The following is a 17,375-nucleotide window of genomic DNA, read 5'->3' on the forward strand; positions in this document are numbered from 1 at the left end:
GCCATCAATTAGCTCAAAAGTGCTGAGACTAGGAATGAGCAACCTTCTAGTGGATGTCAACTCACATATGCACACAGCTCTCTCCTTCCCTTCCCAGTGTCTACCGTACCCCAGGTTCTAAGAAGCAGCGATAGCTGTGGCACTCGTTGAGGCCATAGTGCCTCAGGGTGCTAAGCGTTCTCAAACACTGCAGAACATAGGTTACTTGTCCAACACCACCCTTAATCTTTACGTTCTGAAACTGACACTCGGCTTGGCAGCACAGCTTGTTCGATCCTGTAATGTCCCAGAATGTTTTACAGGTTCACCATCTTCAAAGAACATGAGAATTTTGAGGGAGGTAGCCCCTAGCATGACTGAGCAGCTATTGCTGCAGGTGGAACAGTGGTGCTAGCTAATAAAGTCTCTGTCTGCAGGAAGCTTTCCTGGCCAGAGGGTTACCTGCCTCCCCTATAAAGTAGGCTTGAAAGGACTAGATTTTTATTGGTAAATGTCACTTTCACCCTACACACACACACAAACTGAGGCATGCATCAATAATCATCAAAATTTCCAGATCAGCAAAGGAAGAAAAATGCTGCTTGAGAACTTATTAGAGTTTGATTTAAGGATATTTATCTTTTTGAATTTCAACATTTAATGACAGTCAATCACTGATCCCCCACACCCGATTTCCTGTAATTGTGAAAATTTAAATGGATAAAAATAAAAAATGTTTAAACCCCATAATTGTGCAATTTTGAAAATAGTTACAAATTGAAAAAAAATGAAAATTATTCGTTGAAATTATAAAAAACAGTGACAGGTTTCAGAGTAGCAGCCGTGTTAGTCTGTATCCACAAAAAGAACCTGTGGTCCCTTAGAGACTAACAAATTTATTTGAGTATAAGCTTTTGTGGGCTTATGCTCAAATAAATTTGTTAGTCTCTAAGGTGCCACAAGTACTCCTTTTTATCAAAAGAGCAAACTCTAATTCTGCCAAGCCTAGTTAAGAGAGATGGAGATTGCACTGCCCAAACAGGCACTGCTATAATCATTCTCCCAAGCTTTTTGAAGACTAAGAGGGAGGAAACAGTGACCCAACGAGAGACTAATAAAGAGCAACTTGGGGATTCCAGAACAAGCATTAGAATCTTTCCAAGAGAAGAGTAACTCTGTCTGGCTTACATCCTTCCAGGGTAACCCCAACTAGAGCCCACAGCAGTGATCTAGCCTAGGAGCAACACAGGCCTCCTGTCATCTCACCTGTACATCTCGCTGTGCGTAAACAGGAGCTGAAAAGACCAAAGGAGGGTACATTGCTCTGGTGCTTTCCCTGACCAATGAGCATCCCTTTCAGGTTAGCTGGAATGAGCCCTGGCCAGTTAGCTCTCATTCACATCCCAGCTTCTCTCAGCCACTGGGAAAGCAAGGAGGCTGATGAATCTAGGCTTAATGAGGAGGACATCTACAGCTCAGCATCATCTCTCCACAGAGAGCCTCTTGTGGTTTCCCCTACTGGCTGCAGACATATATAGAACAGGGGAGGGATGACAGACTGAAACCCTGGGCCTTGGCAAGAACAACTTACGGGAGAGAACCCGCACACCTACCCGAGATTTTCCAAGATGAGTGACCTGTGGCTCATTTTACCATGTGTGAGTAACGTGACCATCCCAAATTCAGGTTAATGCAAACTTTACCCCATACTACAACACCACTGCCTCTCCTATATATCTATCTCCAGACACACAAATAAGTACTATCCTTTATTGTGACAAACTCTTTGTCGTGCAGTAGTGGAGTTTAGTTACATCACATCAAATGCAATGTGGTGATATTAAAATCTGATTTTACAACTACATTACATTTGCAACTAAGTTATTTTTTGTCCTTCCCTTATTCCTCTTGCTCGGGAGAAAGGAGGATGGGGTTAAATTTAAAAACAAACAAACATACCAAAAACAACAAAAAAAAAAAGACACCAAAAAGAAAAGATTGCACATGGTACCTTGCAAGCATTTCTGTATTTCACAGGCTTGTTTCTGGCAGGGATCCTTCTGGGGCATATCCACAGAACTAGAATGATAGGAAAATGTTACTATACAAACAGTGGGGTGTGGGTTTTCTCTTGGGGCCGGGCAAGGCACTGCTTAAGACTTAGACCCTATGGAGCTCACATTTTCCCTGCTCATACACCCTCCTCACAATGGACAATTGGATGGGTCCCCATTCAAAGCCAGTCTCACGTTGCTTTAGGGTCACTGTGAGACACACAAAGAATTCCTTATCCCCACAAGCCGACCACAGAGCCTTCCCCACTTTCCTGTCCTCCACTGGCCAAGGGAGCAACAATGCTTTAAACACCCTAGGATATCACTGGGGACTGCTAGAGTTAGGCAAGAAATGAAAAGTGGATGATGGGTATCTTGAAGGGTTCATCTTGTAAAACCTGAAAATCTCTTCCTGGTCAAATCTAGTTCTTTTTCCACTTGGCAATTAGTGAACTCTCACCCACGTTGAATCTGAAGGATGCTTAAATGAACATGGTTGTTTTAGTTTAAGAGCTCGACTCAGAGCTTATTATGCTCAAATATCTTTTGATGTACTAACATTGCTGGGGGGGAGCGGCGCTTCTAGGGAAACAGCATTTGTCATAGAACTGCCTCTGGAGAAGGAATTTATAAATAAAAGCATCATTTTTGTGGTCCTAGAAAAGGATTACTTTTTTAAAGAAAATGTCTTGGCGATCAGTAGATTAAAACAACCTAGCAAAAAATGCAGCAGATGATCTTATCAGACTCAAACCTTTTTTAAGATAGGGTTTTTGACACCCAGTTTGACCTGTCTATCGTCATGACACTTTGAGATCAAAAGGAAAGCAGAGGTGGATGGGATTAGTAGTTGGATGGAAGACTCCAAAGAAAATGCAGATGCTGCAGGAAGTGGTGTTGGGGCATCACTCTTCCCTCTGAGCCACCATTAAGCCAAAGTCCCCACACACAGTGCTAGGAGATGCTGATGTACTGTCTTGTGGATAGGATATGAAAGACATTCTGACCATTCATGGTCATTAACAATCCCATGGCACTTTTCAAAACAGATGGGGCATTAGCCCCAGTATCCTGGCCAAACTCCAGTCAGGGAAATCACATTCTGCCTACCTAAAACTGCCCCTTGTAGTTTCAATTGGACATGATACTCTTCTTCACTGCCTGTCCTAAACTCTTGTGTGGTGCTGCTGTGTGCTGTTAAACAGCTGCCACCTCCCACCTCTGAGGTGAGAGAATCATATATTGTACAAAACAAACAGGGACATCTTCCTAGAGGCACCGCTCCTGAAAGACAAAAATTCATATTAAAGGACCACTACAAATAGTTAAAGAAGAGTAAGAAAGAGAGGAAATGGCAACACTTACCAGGTTAATCACCGGGCATGAGTCTAAGCAGCAGCTCCTCAACTCCCCTGATCTGTATATGACAAGGAAAAGTTCAGTACACCTAAACCACTGTGGCAAAGAGCTAATATACCTCAATAATAATATTTCTTTGCCCTACTACAGCACCTTTCCTCAAGGATCTCAAATCACTTCACAAACATGAATGACTCAGGTTTGCCACCAGTCTTACCATTAGATGGTGCTGTATCTCCCAAATGCGAGAGTTACTATCCCTGTACTGCTCGCCCTCGGAAAGCTGCCACATGTGAGGCAGTTGTGATGGGGGAAGTTGGCTGGGTCGCAGGGCCTCACCCAGGGGGACCCGAACTCGTTGAATCCGGGCCCTCAGGGTACCTGCCTCCTAGGGGAAAGTACACAAGAGAAGAGTAAGTCAGTTATTAGCAATGCAGTAAAGACATCCACAATATCAGAACTATGATCACTGAGAAGCTTGAAAGTCACTTGCCTCTTCCACAGCCACGAGCCATGTTTTACGGCGTTCATCACAGTAGACGCCTACCCGTCGCACCCACAGATGGATGGGCGGAGCACCGGCGTCCCCTCCTTCTGCCATTCCCTCAACCATTTGTTATGACACTCCCACTAGGCATGCAGCATCAACACACAGGACACACGCATGTTTCCCCTCAGCTCTGAACAAATTCATGGAGCAAACTGTTAGGCCTGAAAACTACCTGGTTTCAATGGTGCCATCGTGTGCTCACAAAAAGAGTTACTAGCAATATACCCAAAAGTCAATTCAGGAAACTAACAAGATACCCAAATGTTATGAGATGCTCATAGTTTGGAGCATATGTGGCTGTATATAGCTTGTAAGGCATTTTGGGATCCTTTGGGATGAAAGCTCTATATAACCATCATTACAACCCTTTACAATCGGTGTTACTTATTCCATTAACAGTTCTAATTAAGAAACAGGCTTTGTGCAACAATACCTTATTTTACGAAGTGCCTTTAAACAAGAGTCCAGAGCCAAGGATGCTCATACTCCCAAAGGCAGGACTGGCAACCAACAATAGGAGAAAGTAGCTTAGAAAGAACCAAAGTCATTCCAGAAACAATCCTGCCTATGCAGCATACGGCTCTGCAGGTCTGATTATCTCATACTTGGCACTTGCAGTGCTGCCACTCTGAATCATCAGATCTCTTTGAAAGGCTGGGAGAACTGCCCATTCATTTACAAACTTCTTGTCAATAGCCATTACTACTTTGTGCATTTCAGATCTTAGCTGCTAATTGAAGGGTCACGGATACCAGTGAGGGCAACAGAATATTAGTCACTGAGGTGGCTTTTTCTATTGGGATTCTTGTTTAACAGCAAGTTTATCAGCGCTCTTAAGACTGGCATAAGCTGACCTGTTAGCATAATGAAGGTCAAGAAAACTACTCCCCTTAGAACTACATGAGGCAACCAAAACAGTGTATTCTTTTTCGAGTGCTTGTTCATGTCCACACACATGCACGGTAACCAGAAGATTTTCCCATAGCAGCATCCGTCAGGTTGGTCTGGGTGTCCCCTAGAGTTGCACCTTTATGGCGCTCAATATAGAGCCCTGCCGACCCGCCACCCCCTCAGTTCCTTCTTACCACCAGTGACGATTTGCTGGAACTTCCCTGTGCTCTTGTCTTGGCAAGTGCATTTAGCAGTCTATATACATAGTTTTCATTAGCTCTGTAGTGTTAATTAAACAGTTAGGAGCCCTTAGTATTAGATTAAGTTTTCTTGGGGAGGGGGGGGTCCCCTCCTCACTCTCTTGACGCCAGGGCATGCCAGGGTCTCCGGGCTTCAAAGCCTGTGAAGTCTGCAGCAAGTGTATGCCCAGAAGCGATCCTCACACTTCATGTTTGAAGTGTTTAGGAGAGAACCATCAGAAGGATCGTTGTACCATCTGCAAGACCTTTCGGCTCAGGACATTAAAAGGACAGAGATTAGTGCCTGAAGGTCCTGTTAATGGAGGCTGCACTCCACCCCAAGTCTGACCCCGGGTCGACTGACCTGCACCGCGTTCCTCTTCCTCGATGCAGAGCGCTCCAGCACAAGCACCGGTGCTGAGTAAGGACAAGTACTCATGGCACCGACTCCATTCATGGCTCACATGCCACATGGAGTCACCGGTACCGCAAAAGAAGAAGAGGCCGGAGAGGGGTCGCTCTCCCCATTAGGCCTAAGGAGCTAGCCATCGTGAGAACCAAGTTTGGCTACACTACTTCCGCTCTACCACCGGTGACAGTCATGTAGACTCCTGCCCACGCGGAAGGACGGTTGAGTTCAGACCCTCCTCATTTGCCGAGGCCAACCTGGGAGCTGCACCTCCCTTCAACTCCGAAGGCATTCGAGGCAGCCCAAGAATTGCTCCATCTCATGGCACCGTTCTCCCCTCCTAGATGGGACAGGTCACCAACACTGGTCGCTCGCAGAGCGCCTTCAAGGGGGAAAGCCCGCCATGATGCCCTGCTGATCTCCAACTCCAGCGCGCCACTCCTGGGCACTGGAACAGATTCAGCAGCTGCGATGGTCCCCGAGCCCTCGGCACGAATGGTCGGCGCCCAGAAATACTGCTCCTCTGTGGTCCTCTTTTTCAGACACCTCAGAGTCAGACTCCTATCGGTCAAGTAGGAGCAGATGGTCCATGTCAACACAGGACCAGCACCCTTACCTGGCACCATGGCCCGCACAATGGCAGCCCCTGGCGCAGTGGCCCTTTTGGCCTCCCTGGGCTTTTCATCAAAGCCAAGGGTCATATCCCAGGGCAATGTTAGTGGCCTCAGCCATGTTTGTACCCCTGCCAGCACCATTGGCATCAGTAGGATCACGGGTAGCTGCATTGCTACCCAATGTCACCATCCCATCGCCTCTGGCACCGTGGCACTGGCATGGCCTGCACCAGCCCCAGTTGTTTTGGCTCCGACGTCTCCAACACTGACAACGGCTCTGGCACCAGCGACAGCCTCGGCACCGATTACACTTTGCATACACTGACACCGGTGCTGAGTCCTGACACCGAGGGGCACAACGCCATCTGAGTGGGCACCGGCCCAAGAAATCCAGGTGCTGCAGAACCCTTTGGGTGCAGAAGGAAGGGAGCAGCCACCCCTTACGTGGGTCTCTTCCTCGTCCTCACCAGACGAGGCGCTGGTGGGCCCGGCTACAGCCCCAGCCCTGGAGGACAGCAGGGTTCTACAGCAATTGCTGCAACGGTTGCCCAGGGCCTGGGCATTCAGGTGAAGGAGGTAGTGGAGGACGCAGATCCAATGGTAGACACCCTTAACCCCTCCAGACCTGCACGTATCGCCCTGCCTCTTACAAAGAACATCTCCGACACCACAAAAAACTTTGTGGCAGACCCCAGCCTCATTGCCCCCTACAACTAAGCACAACGAAAGGCGCTACTTTCTGCCGTCCAGGAGCTATGAGCATTTGTATGCCCATCCCCCACCTGACTCTCTTGCTGTTGATGCTGCCAACCAACGTGAACGCCAGGGCTTCCAGGGACCCTCCCCGAAGAATCATGAGGCAAAAATGATTCTACTTTTATGGGAGAGAGATCTATTCCACCGGCAGATTGCAGCTCCACATCTCTAATCAGCAGGCCATTGTCAGCAGGTACTGCTACAACACATGCGGGACAATGGCAAAATTTGCAGAGCTGAAGGACTCCTGCGCCGAGTTTTTGGCTCTGGTGGGAGGAGGAGAAGCTCATTTCACAAGCTTCGCTGCAAGCCACACTGGATGGAGCGGATGCGGCTACCTGCGTGATGGCTATGGACATAGCCATGATTCAGGGGTTCCAGGTCTCGGGCCTGCCATGTGAGGTCCAACAGACTGTTCAGGACCTCCCATTCGAGGGTTTGGCTCTCTTTTTCCAGAAAACAGACAAAAGGCTGCATAGCCTAAAGGACTCAAGAACCGCTCTCAAATCATTGGACCTCCATACTCCAACTATGCAGCAGAAGCATTTTAGACCACAACCTCCCCCACGCTTCTGCCAGCGGAACCATCAGGACGGTTTCCAGAGGAGGAACAGGAGTGGCAGGAAAAGGCCACACCCATCATCAGGCCAGGGTTCTGGCCAATCCAAGCCACCTTCCGGTCTGAAACAGGCCTTTTCAAGGTGCAGTCAAGGACGGCGCACCAGAACAAAAACTGGATCTACCCCGCCTTACCTTTTCGTCCCGACTGTCCCCTTTCTACTGTGCTTGGTCCCGTAACACTTCAGACTGCTGGGTGCGCCATATGGTAGAGAGGGGATACTTCATCCAATTCTGTGCCCTCCCACCATCCTTCACTGTCCCTCTTCGGGGATCCCTCTCACAAGCAACTCCTTATACAGGAGGTGCACTCGCTCCTTTTGCTGGGGGCAGTGGAAGAGGTTCCTCAGGAGCAGAAGGGCAATGGTTTCTATTCTCGGTATTTCCTAATACCGAAAGCCAAAGGCAGGCTCAGGCCCATCCTAGACCTGTGAGAACTCAAAAAGTTCGTGAAGAAGCTTGAGTTCCACATGGTCTCTTTGGCCTCCATCATCCCCTCATTAGATCCAGGAAACTGGTATGTCGCCCTCGACTTGAAGGATGCATACTTTCACATAATAACTCCATCCAACAGAAAATACCTCAGGTTTGTGGTGAACAACACCCACTACCAGTTCACAGTCCTCCCATTTGGTCTTTCAGCTGCACCTCAAGGATTCACCGAGTGCATGGCAGTCGTGTCCGTGTTTCTCCGCAGGCGACAGGTACAGGTGTTCCTGTACCTCGACGACTGGCTGATCAAGGCCTGATCCAGGACTCAAGTAGAAACGCAGTTCGCCTTCATAAGAGCTTCTTTCGACGAACTGGGCCTGCTACTGAACGAGGGGAAATCAAAGCTGTCCCCGGTTCAGAGGACAGAATTTGTAGGGATGCTACTGGACTCAACACACACCAGGGCATTCCTTCCAGATGCGAGATTTCAAGCCCTAGGTGACATTACTCAAGGTCTCAGACAGTTCCCACCACAGCACAGAACTGCCTGAAACTTCTAGGACACATGGCAGCTTGTACCTACTTACTACAGCATGCCAGACTTCGACCTCTTGAGTCATGGCTGGCATCAGTGTACCGGCCAGCCCGGGACAGTTTAGACAGGATTGTAACCCTGCCTCACCCGGTACTCGATTCCCTCCTGTGATGGCTCGATCCACAGGTAGTACGTGCAGGGGTCCCTTTCTCCGGCCCTCGGCCATCCCTCTTGCTAGTGACGGACACATCAGACTTGGGCTGGGGGGGCACATTTGGGAAACCTCAGAACACAAGGCCTCTGGTCTCAGGCAGATCTCACTCTCCACATCAATGTCAGAGCTGTACGCCTGGCATACCAGACTTTCTGAGCACACCTAGCAGGGAGATGTGTATCATTCATGACAGACAACAACACGGCTATGTTTTATATCAACAAATGGGGGTGCATGCTCCTCTCCCCTGTGCCAGGAAGCTTTTATACTATGGGACTTCTGTGTAGAACACTCGATACACCTGCAAGCATCGTACCTCCCTGGAGTACAGAATGAATTGGTGGACCATCTCAGCAAGTCGTTCCACGACCATGAGTGGTCCCTTCGCCCAGACATTGTGAACTCAAACTTCCATCAGTGGGGTTTTCTCCAGATAGACCTGTTCACCACGCGACACAACAGGAAGTGTCAGCAGTTTTGCTCCTTCCTGAATCACAGCCTGGGATCCATCGTGGACATGTTCCTCCTCCTATGGGGAGGCCATCTCCTATACGCGTTCCCGCCCATCCCTCTTGTTCACAAGGTGCTCCTCAAGATATGGAGGGAAGAAGCTTTGGTGATTGTGATAGCTCCAGCCTGGCCCCGCCAAGACTGGTACACATCACCCCTGGAAATGTCTGTCGAAGCTCCAGTCACCTTGCCACTCCTCCCAGACTTACTAAGTCAGGATCATGGCTGTCTCCAACATCCAAACCTAGAGTCGCTGCACTTTACGGTGTGGAAGCTCCATGGCTGAACCCAATGGAGCTCTCCTGCTCAGACTCAGTTAGGCAAGCCCTCCACCAGGGCTACCTACCTTGCTAAGTGGAAGAGATTTTCAATCTGGTTGGTGCAGCATCATTCACCCAATGCTCGCCTCTGTGCCACTTATATTAGACTATCTCCTCCATCTCCATCCAGGGGCTGTCCATGTCATCAATAAGGGTTCACTTGGTCATCACCTCTGCCCTTCATCCAGGTACAGAGGGCCACACAGTCTTTGCCAAATCTATGGTCAGCCGTTTCCTTAAAGGGCTCGACAGGCTATACCCGCATGTCTGGCAGCCTGTCCTGGCTTGGGACCTCGATCTGGTCCTTTCCAGACTCATGGGACCGCCCTTTGAACCTTTGGCAACATGCTCCATCTCTCATACAAGGTAGCGTTTCTGGTAGTGATAACCTCAGCCAGGAGGGTGTCTGAGCTCAATGCCCTGACTTCAGAGCCCCCGTACGCTGTGTTCCATAAGGACAAGGTCCAGCTCAGACCTCACCTGGCTTGCCTCCCAAAGGTTGTTTCCCAGTTTCACATCAACCAGGACATCTTCCCCCCGGTATTCTATCCTAAGTTGCACTCGAGCGGCAGGGAGCAAAGACTTCACTCATTGGATGTCCACAGAGTGCTAGCCATCTACAGCGAGAGAATGAAACCATTCCGAAACTCGGTGCAGTTATTTGTGGCCGTGGCAGACAGAATGAAAGGTCTTCCTGTCTCTTAACAGATTTCGTTGTGGATCACGTCCTGCATCCAGGAGTGTGACAACCTAGCAGGGGTACCTGCTCCTTCAATCACTGTGCATTCCACCAGGGCTCAGGCCTCTTCAACAGCATTCCTTGTGCAGGTTCCCACCCAGGAAATCTGCAGAGCAGCAATGTGGTCCCCCATTTACACTTTCACCACACACTATGCAATCACCCAGCAGGCCAGAGATGATGCGGCCTTTGGAAGAGTGGTGCTCCAATCAGTGGACAACTCTGACCTCACCTCTTGAATCTGGGTTTGTGAATCACCTGATTGGAATGGACATGAACACGCACTCAAAGAAGAAAAAACGTTTACTCACCTTCTTGTAACTGTTGTTCTTCAAGATGTGTTGTTTATGTCCATTCCAATACCCACCCTCCTACCCCTCAGTCAGAGTAGCCAGCAAGAAGGAACTGAAGGGGTGATGGGTTGGCAGGGCTCTATATTGAGCGCCATGAAAGAGCAACTCCAGGGGGCCCCCAGACCGACCTGACAGATACTGCTATGGGAAAATCTTCTGGCTACCGTGCACGTGTGCACACACACACACACCTGATTGGAATGGACATGAACAACACATTTTGAAGAACGGTTACGAGAAGGTGAGTAACCGCTTTTTCTTGGTTCTATCTTTAACGTGGAGTAAAAGAATTAAGAACTAATCAGTGTAAGGTCTTCCTGCTATAGACCAGAAGCAATATCCCAATGAAATACAGTGATCTCATCCAGAAAACTTGTGCATGTACAAGGCAAACATTGCATGTAAGTAATCAAATCTGGGTACAAAAACAGGAGGAGAGTTCAGAAAGAGAAAAAAATTAACAACTGCCTCAGTGCAACCTACACAGGGAAAATACACTCCCTTGCTATCCTATACACCTTGGACATACTGAATAATGAATTGGCACTTCAAGGAAATCAGTGCTGAAGTCATTCAACAACAGGCTTTCTGGAACGATCTGTAAAAGATAAGGTGACATTTCTATTGCACCATTCATTCTCGAAGATCCCAAAGTGCTTTACAGACTTGAATTGATTCAAAAACTATGCATAGGAGTCACTTTATCCAACACCGATATGTGGAAACCATCACTGTACACCTTAAGTCAGCAGAATGTAATTACCCAAGTTGGAATTTGGCCAGGATACTGCCCTACTCCATGGGCTCCATAATGATCACGAATGCTCAAGATCTTGATTTTATGTGTCAGTCAAAAGACAGAACTTCCAATAGCACAGTTCCCCCCAACACCACATTGGGGCATCAGTTCAGTTCCATTCTGACACCTATTGGATCACCAACTCTACATCCTACAGCACCTTAGTTTTCCTTGGTGGTCTATCATCCAAGTACTGACCCAATTTGATCTTGTTTAGCTAAATCTTAACAGGATCACAGCACAGGGTGGTGTGACTGTGACATCTGCCATAAAGTCTACAAATACTATTAGATTATGCTTGGATTAGAAAAATACAGATGTATATTTATTTGGTATGAATGTGGTGCTAGTGAAAGATGCAGCATGGGCAGCAGCTGTGCAAGTTTCCATTTTAGTCTGGGAGTGTAATGTAGTAAAATCTCATTCTGTGGGCAAGTTAGTGACAGAGAGGGGCCAGATAGACAGTGACAGCAAAGTGCCAGTTGATTCATAAAAATCTACAGAATCATAATTTCAATGGTATTATCCTCTGCGACAGGCGGGAACTCGCATCCTCCTCCTCCTCCCCCCAGCTCCAGGTCCTCCGGTCAGTGGAAATTTTGATAGAGTATTGTTGGAAATGGGTATCACTCAAAAGCCCTTTCTCCCATGAACATAATGGTATCCAACATGACAAACCTAGAACAATTATATTTGAGAAAATGCTTAAAAATCAATTTTATTTAATTATACTTCAACGCAGGAATGCATTGCTTTTATAAAAAAAAAAAAAACAAACAAAAAAAACTGATCTTTGGTAATCCTAGGGAAGTTAACTTTGACTTGTAGGACTCAAAACATTTATTCAGCAAAATCGCCATCCATGTCATCTCTATCTAGGGCACCACTGCTAGACGCTGTCGCACCGATCCTCGTCCATGCCGCACTCGCACATCTCCGTACAGGACAGGCTGATGGCCAAACATTTACGGGGTAAGCATCTGGTCTTTGCACACGAGCATTTGATTAGCTGAAGGATTAATTCAGGAGTATATGGTATGTCACACATAAGACTCATCCATGTCCAATAGAGAGAATAGTTTTGGATGTGTTCAATCATCCTGGAGTGATTCCATTGCTCAATAATTTGCCCTCGGGTTAGCAGATATAAATGCACCCCTTGTCCGTGGCAATTTTTCTCCATTTGTCTGCTTCTTGGAAAACAATCTATGTAGCTCTGCGAGTGTTGTCATGTTGGTCTTAAAATGATAAACTCAGCATACGAATGCCTCCAATGCATTTATGACCTCATCAGTGACTGTCTCAGCCGTTCCGAGTACCTTAAGAGCGAGAAAAGAGTCTTTGGAGGCTGAATCAAGTGCCTTCCAGTAAGATAATTTGGTCTTTCCAGTCAACCTTCCATTGTGACATTAGAGAAGTTTGTGGAGTCAATTATTTTGTATTGGACAGGTGTAATACCATGGAGTCTCTTCTTCATGGTAATATTTTTCATTGTTTTCTCTGCATACATGTCAAATGCAAGGTGGACTTCATCATACATCCAATATTTTCTCTGTAGCCTCATAATGAAGTGTTCAGCCAAATCTTGGCAGGTATTAACCATTTCTGGTTTGTTGAGAGCATGTATCTCAGCCATAGCATCTACGATTGCTATGCTGAAAGGCCTCTGCTGGTATAAGGTACAGGTCACATTGTTAATTGGTGGTGGCTTAGGAACATAATGGAAGATGTGCATTAGTTTGCTTTTCGCCTGGTACAATACATTGATGTTTGAATGTGATGGAACAATTGTGGTACCGCAGAGAACTTGTACTTTTTCAAAGTCTCACATATCAACATCATTTTGAGATCTGGACACAAACAGGAAAAGAGCAAATAATGTCCTATGTGTGGTTAGCTCAGTAATCGTTCCTGCCACCTTCAATCTGACTTTATCTCTTATATAAGAGCACAAGTTCTTCTTGACTGGAGCCCGTAGATTGAAAGAGCCTGGGATAATTCTTTGGGGTTTAAAGGTTTCATACAAATCATGACCAAAAGTATGCATTTGATTGACATCATCAGCTATCTCATCACAGAAGACTGCTTTTATCATAATATTAATGAGCTCCGGTTGCCAGTGCAAATAAGCTCATCCTGTAGCTTTAAAATTGACCCTTCTTGGCATTTAACTGCACCTAATGAATTTAGATGGTGCTTGGTTTTTTCTGGGGAAGTCATCCCAGCCATGCTTAATGTTTCATTCAAAACTTGATGGATGGAGTGCTGGATTTGTCAGGAAAAACTGTGAAAGAGCCTTGGGCATAACACAGTATCCAACTCTACCCCCTTTCACTTTCGTTGCTCTGTTTTTATGTTCTAGGGCATCATCTGAACCAAGTGCACAGAAGGGAGCTGGCAATCTTTTAACAACCCAATTTCCCTTTCAAAATTCCTCCATTTTTCTACACCTCTTATTTCAGGGAGGTACCAGGCAATCATCACAGTATAGCTGTTTAAATCTAAAGCAAAGGAGTATTTAACAAAGTCTTCCAGTGCTACGAGATACCAATGCCAATTAGCAGTCCTGACAGATCAAATAAAGAGCAGCAAAGACTCGCCCACAGATGGCACTGATCCTGGCATCTTCACCATTTTCCTGGGTGCTTGATGTACTTTCTCTCCAGCCTTTCCAAATTCAGTTTATAGGCGCACGTCTTATAAGCATTTGAGGTGCCACTGAAGCATTGTGTTTAACCCAGTCCTCCACGGTGGTATTCTCCAAAGATGCAGCTACTAGATGGTACTCTTTATCTCCACACTAATGCCTAAAAACGATCAAGACCAAAGTAAAAACAAAGATTTTGTAATAAATTACTTTGGGATTGTAATTAATTAAATTATATAATGTATGTTATGTAACGACGTGCATACCATTTGCAGATGGATTCCAGTAATTTCTGACTTGATGCTGACGTCTTAACCAGTGCCTCATTACAACTCTTTTGGCATTAAAACCAAAGCCGATAATCAAAGAACTGAACTGCTTCTTTTTTGCCAATGATGGCAAATCAACTCGAAGTACTCCTTCCATTTATAGTAATCTGTAACATTAAAAAAATTAATTAGGTATCCAGTTCTGGCATTAACTGATGACACAGCACAGTCAGTCAAGGGCCATGATTTAGATTTGTGAAGGCTGCATGTTTGACATGCTTGTGTTAAAGTATAATTTTTAAAAGTTGATTTTTAAACATTTTCTCTAATGTATATCTACACAATTGTTCTAGGTTTGTCATGTTGGGTACCCTTGTTTGTGAGAGAAAGGGCTTTCAAATGATATCCAACTTGACCCATTTCTGATGACAATGTATTATCAAAAAATTCCACCAACTGGAGGACCTGGAGCTGGGGGGAGTGTGGAGAGGAGAGAGAGATTGAGTCCCCCCTGCCATGCTTCAGAGGGTGACACCATTGAAATTTTGATCCTGTAGGTTTTTATGAATCAAATGACACCTCCCTTACCTTTCTATCATTAACTTGCCCACAGAATTGCACATGCTTCCAGACTATTTACTAACTCAGACATGTGCTCCAACTCTGCCCTGAATTCCACAGGTGAATTCAGTCCCCATGGCCCACTCAGTCCTGTCCCTCTTGTGTGAGACTGCCAACAAGATGCCCAGTTAGTGAGAGCTTGGTCTTGAGGACATGGAACTGGAGTAAGAAATATCTTTCTTTAAAAACAAAAAAGCTAACACAGAAGAGAAACATGGATGTGATCTGAAAAAGTAAAGAGCAGGGAGATTCATACCAAAAACCTTGAGAATAACTTGAAGGGAGAAAACATACAAAACTCCTATTCTTGATTATACAGAGAAGGCAATCAAACAGCTTACAGGAAGCAGCAGCAGAAAGGAGACGTAAGATTGCTTACTATTTATTTTACAATATAAGAACTGTTCCTTATTTTCTACACAATGTGGTTTGGCTCCATATTGTTCCACACTCTACACGGAATAATTATTCAGCCTGAAATTTTCATAATTAAAGAATCAATCTTTCAACATTGATCCTATGACCTAATCAATGTATTTTCAAAGAGGAGTGCAGATGTTCAGCCCATCTCAGTATCAGGCCGTTGAAGTTTAAAGGAGTCCTAGGACACCAGTGGCTTTCATGTATAGGCATGAAAATGGTTGGTAGGAGGGCTAGATCATGTGATAAACATAGTTTATTAGCTTTTAAGATTAATACAATAAATAACTTACAAGAAAAGATGAAGAAATTGTTCTAGCTGCATCTCAGACAATTGCCAGAGCTACAGTTCATGGAGTACTAAACAGTCAGTGCCCATGTGAAACATTTTGTAGTTGTTAATTGTACTAAATTGTATTTCAAGAAGGGGTCAGGTCAGATTTTCAGAAGAGTTCAGCTACCATTTAGGCACTTTAGTAAGTGGTCACTTTTTCAAAAGTTTGCAGCATCCAGCACCTCCTATTGTTTTCACGGGAATTTGTTTGGTTCTGATTTTAAAATCTGGCCATTTAATTTAGGCGCCTATATGGGAACTGAGCTCATCTGAAAATATAGCCCATCAACCCTAAACCAGCCTGTATCTTGCAAGATCCATGAGTCAGATGCGCCATCCAGTATTAAAAGAACACATTTAACCACTAATTTAACCACTCTCAACTCTACCTGGAGTACTTGCATAGAGCAGAGGCCTCTGACAGACACTCAGCTTTCCACTCTGCTCAAATTATTCAGGGGTAGAAGAGATTCACCGATCAGAGAGTGGACCAGAAGTTAGGAATGGAAGATCTAGGTTTGATGGGATCAGATGAGAGGAAGGCAAATGGAGCACAGCAAGGAAAAAGCAAGGCAGAAATAGGGTAAGATAGCCAAGAAGCAGGAGAGGATGAGCACAGGCAGTTATAAAAGGGGAGGTGAGAGAAATTATGGCATTTGAAGGCAAAATGTGTTGCAGATCCACTTGGCATTACTGGCCTCCCCCCATGCAGAACCATCCCTATCAATGCTTTCTGATCACTGTGCAGCCATTTACCAACCCTTGGCCACCAGACTACTGGAGGACATGAAGCTGAAGTCACAGTGAGCATGCAATTCAGGTGCAAAAAGGCTTCACAAGGGGATCCAGTGGGGGACAGACCCTCTCAGGGTATAGCTCACTGATGCCCATAGACAGTGCAACCCCTTCACGTGAGACTTTAAAATCTACCTTGAAACCCCTGCCAAATTAGAGTCATCGTCGTCCCCCCCACTTCCCTTCCCAAGTGAATGAGCCAGGCCTATGGGGGCACTGCATTCCAGGCGTGTCAGATGCAAACCAGCTGCCCAGCCTTTGACCACCCTGTTCTGAGCGAGGTAGCCTGTGCCCCGTCAGGGCACACTGCCCCATCGTGCCCCGCTGCCCCAGGCAGAAGTTAATTGGGGGATGCAGTCCTCACTGTCCCCAGGGGCCTGCCAGGCCTCTCCTTAGCCTCCCTCCCTGCGTGGGAGTGGGGAATCCCATCCCTCTGCACACTGGAGGGCGGGGGCCCCACATTCGCCCCCGACTTCCTGTGTCTCACTGAGACATCGGCTGCCTCCTTCCTAGAAATGGCCCAGCCTGGGTGGAGTAGCCAGCCCGGCCCCAGAGGGCTGGAGCCCCCCAGCGGGGCGCATACAGCTGAGGAGACGCCCTGCCCCACCCACCTCATCTCCTAGTGATCTACTTGCAGCCCCCAGGCAAGTAACGGCCATCACCGTGTGCGCCACTCAAACCCCTTCCCCTGTCCGCCCTCCCTCTGTACCTCCTGGGCCCCGGGCGGTTCGGAGACCCAGCGGCCAGTGCACGCTGCCCCCGCCCGCGGACTCTGCCCTCCACAGCCAACAGCGGCTGGTTCGAAGCGCCGGAACCGAAGTGCCTCAGCTCAGGCAGGTGGCCGGGCACTTCCGACGTTCAGCCCGGAAGTTGAACTGCCCCTAGAGACGGCGATTGGCTGTTGACTTTTCAGACTGC

General features: G+C 46.7%; 2 protein-coding genes across 4 annotated transcripts in view; both read right to left on the reverse strand.

The window, feature by feature from the left end:
• CMC4 (C-X9-C motif containing 4) overlaps nt 1-17,311 on the reverse strand; it is a 19,339-nt gene extending 2,028 nt beyond the window's left edge. The window contains exons 1-2 of one of the 3 annotated variants that reach the window (XM_074964304.1): nt 17,069-17,167; nt 1,991-2,058 (exon numbers count right to left, since the gene is read on the reverse strand). In XM_074964304.1, coding sequence (XP_074820405.1) covers nt 1,991-2,058; nt 17,069-17,073 — 73 coding nt within the window. In that variant the 5' untranslated portion in view covers nt 17,074-17,167. Of the gene's footprint in view, nt 1-1,990; nt 2,059-3,143; nt 3,313-17,068 lie in introns of those variants that run through there. The other 2 variants (XM_074964305.1, XM_074964306.1) reach the window with 2 other exon arrangements.
• On the reverse strand, nt 1,992-4,383 carry MTCP1 (mature T cell proliferation 1). Its single transcript, XM_074964307.1, has 4 exons — nt 3,886-4,383; nt 3,610-3,780; nt 3,399-3,450; nt 1,992-2,058 (listed from the first exon to the last, which is right to left on the reverse strand). Exons 1-3 carry the CDS (start codon nt 4,003-4,005, stop codon nt 3,403-3,405), a joined length of 339 nt encoding a protein of 112 aa, XP_074820408.1. The 5' UTR covers nt 4,006-4,383; the 3' UTR covers nt 1,992-2,058; nt 3,399-3,402.
• Nucleotides 17,312-17,375: the final 64 nt, after the last annotated feature.

This window comes from Natator depressus, chromosome 9 (genome assembly GCF_965152275.1).
Source record: "Natator depressus isolate rNatDep1 chromosome 9, rNatDep2.hap1, whole genome shotgun sequence".
Taxonomy (NCBI): domain Eukaryota; kingdom Metazoa; phylum Chordata; order Testudines; family Cheloniidae; genus Natator; species Natator depressus.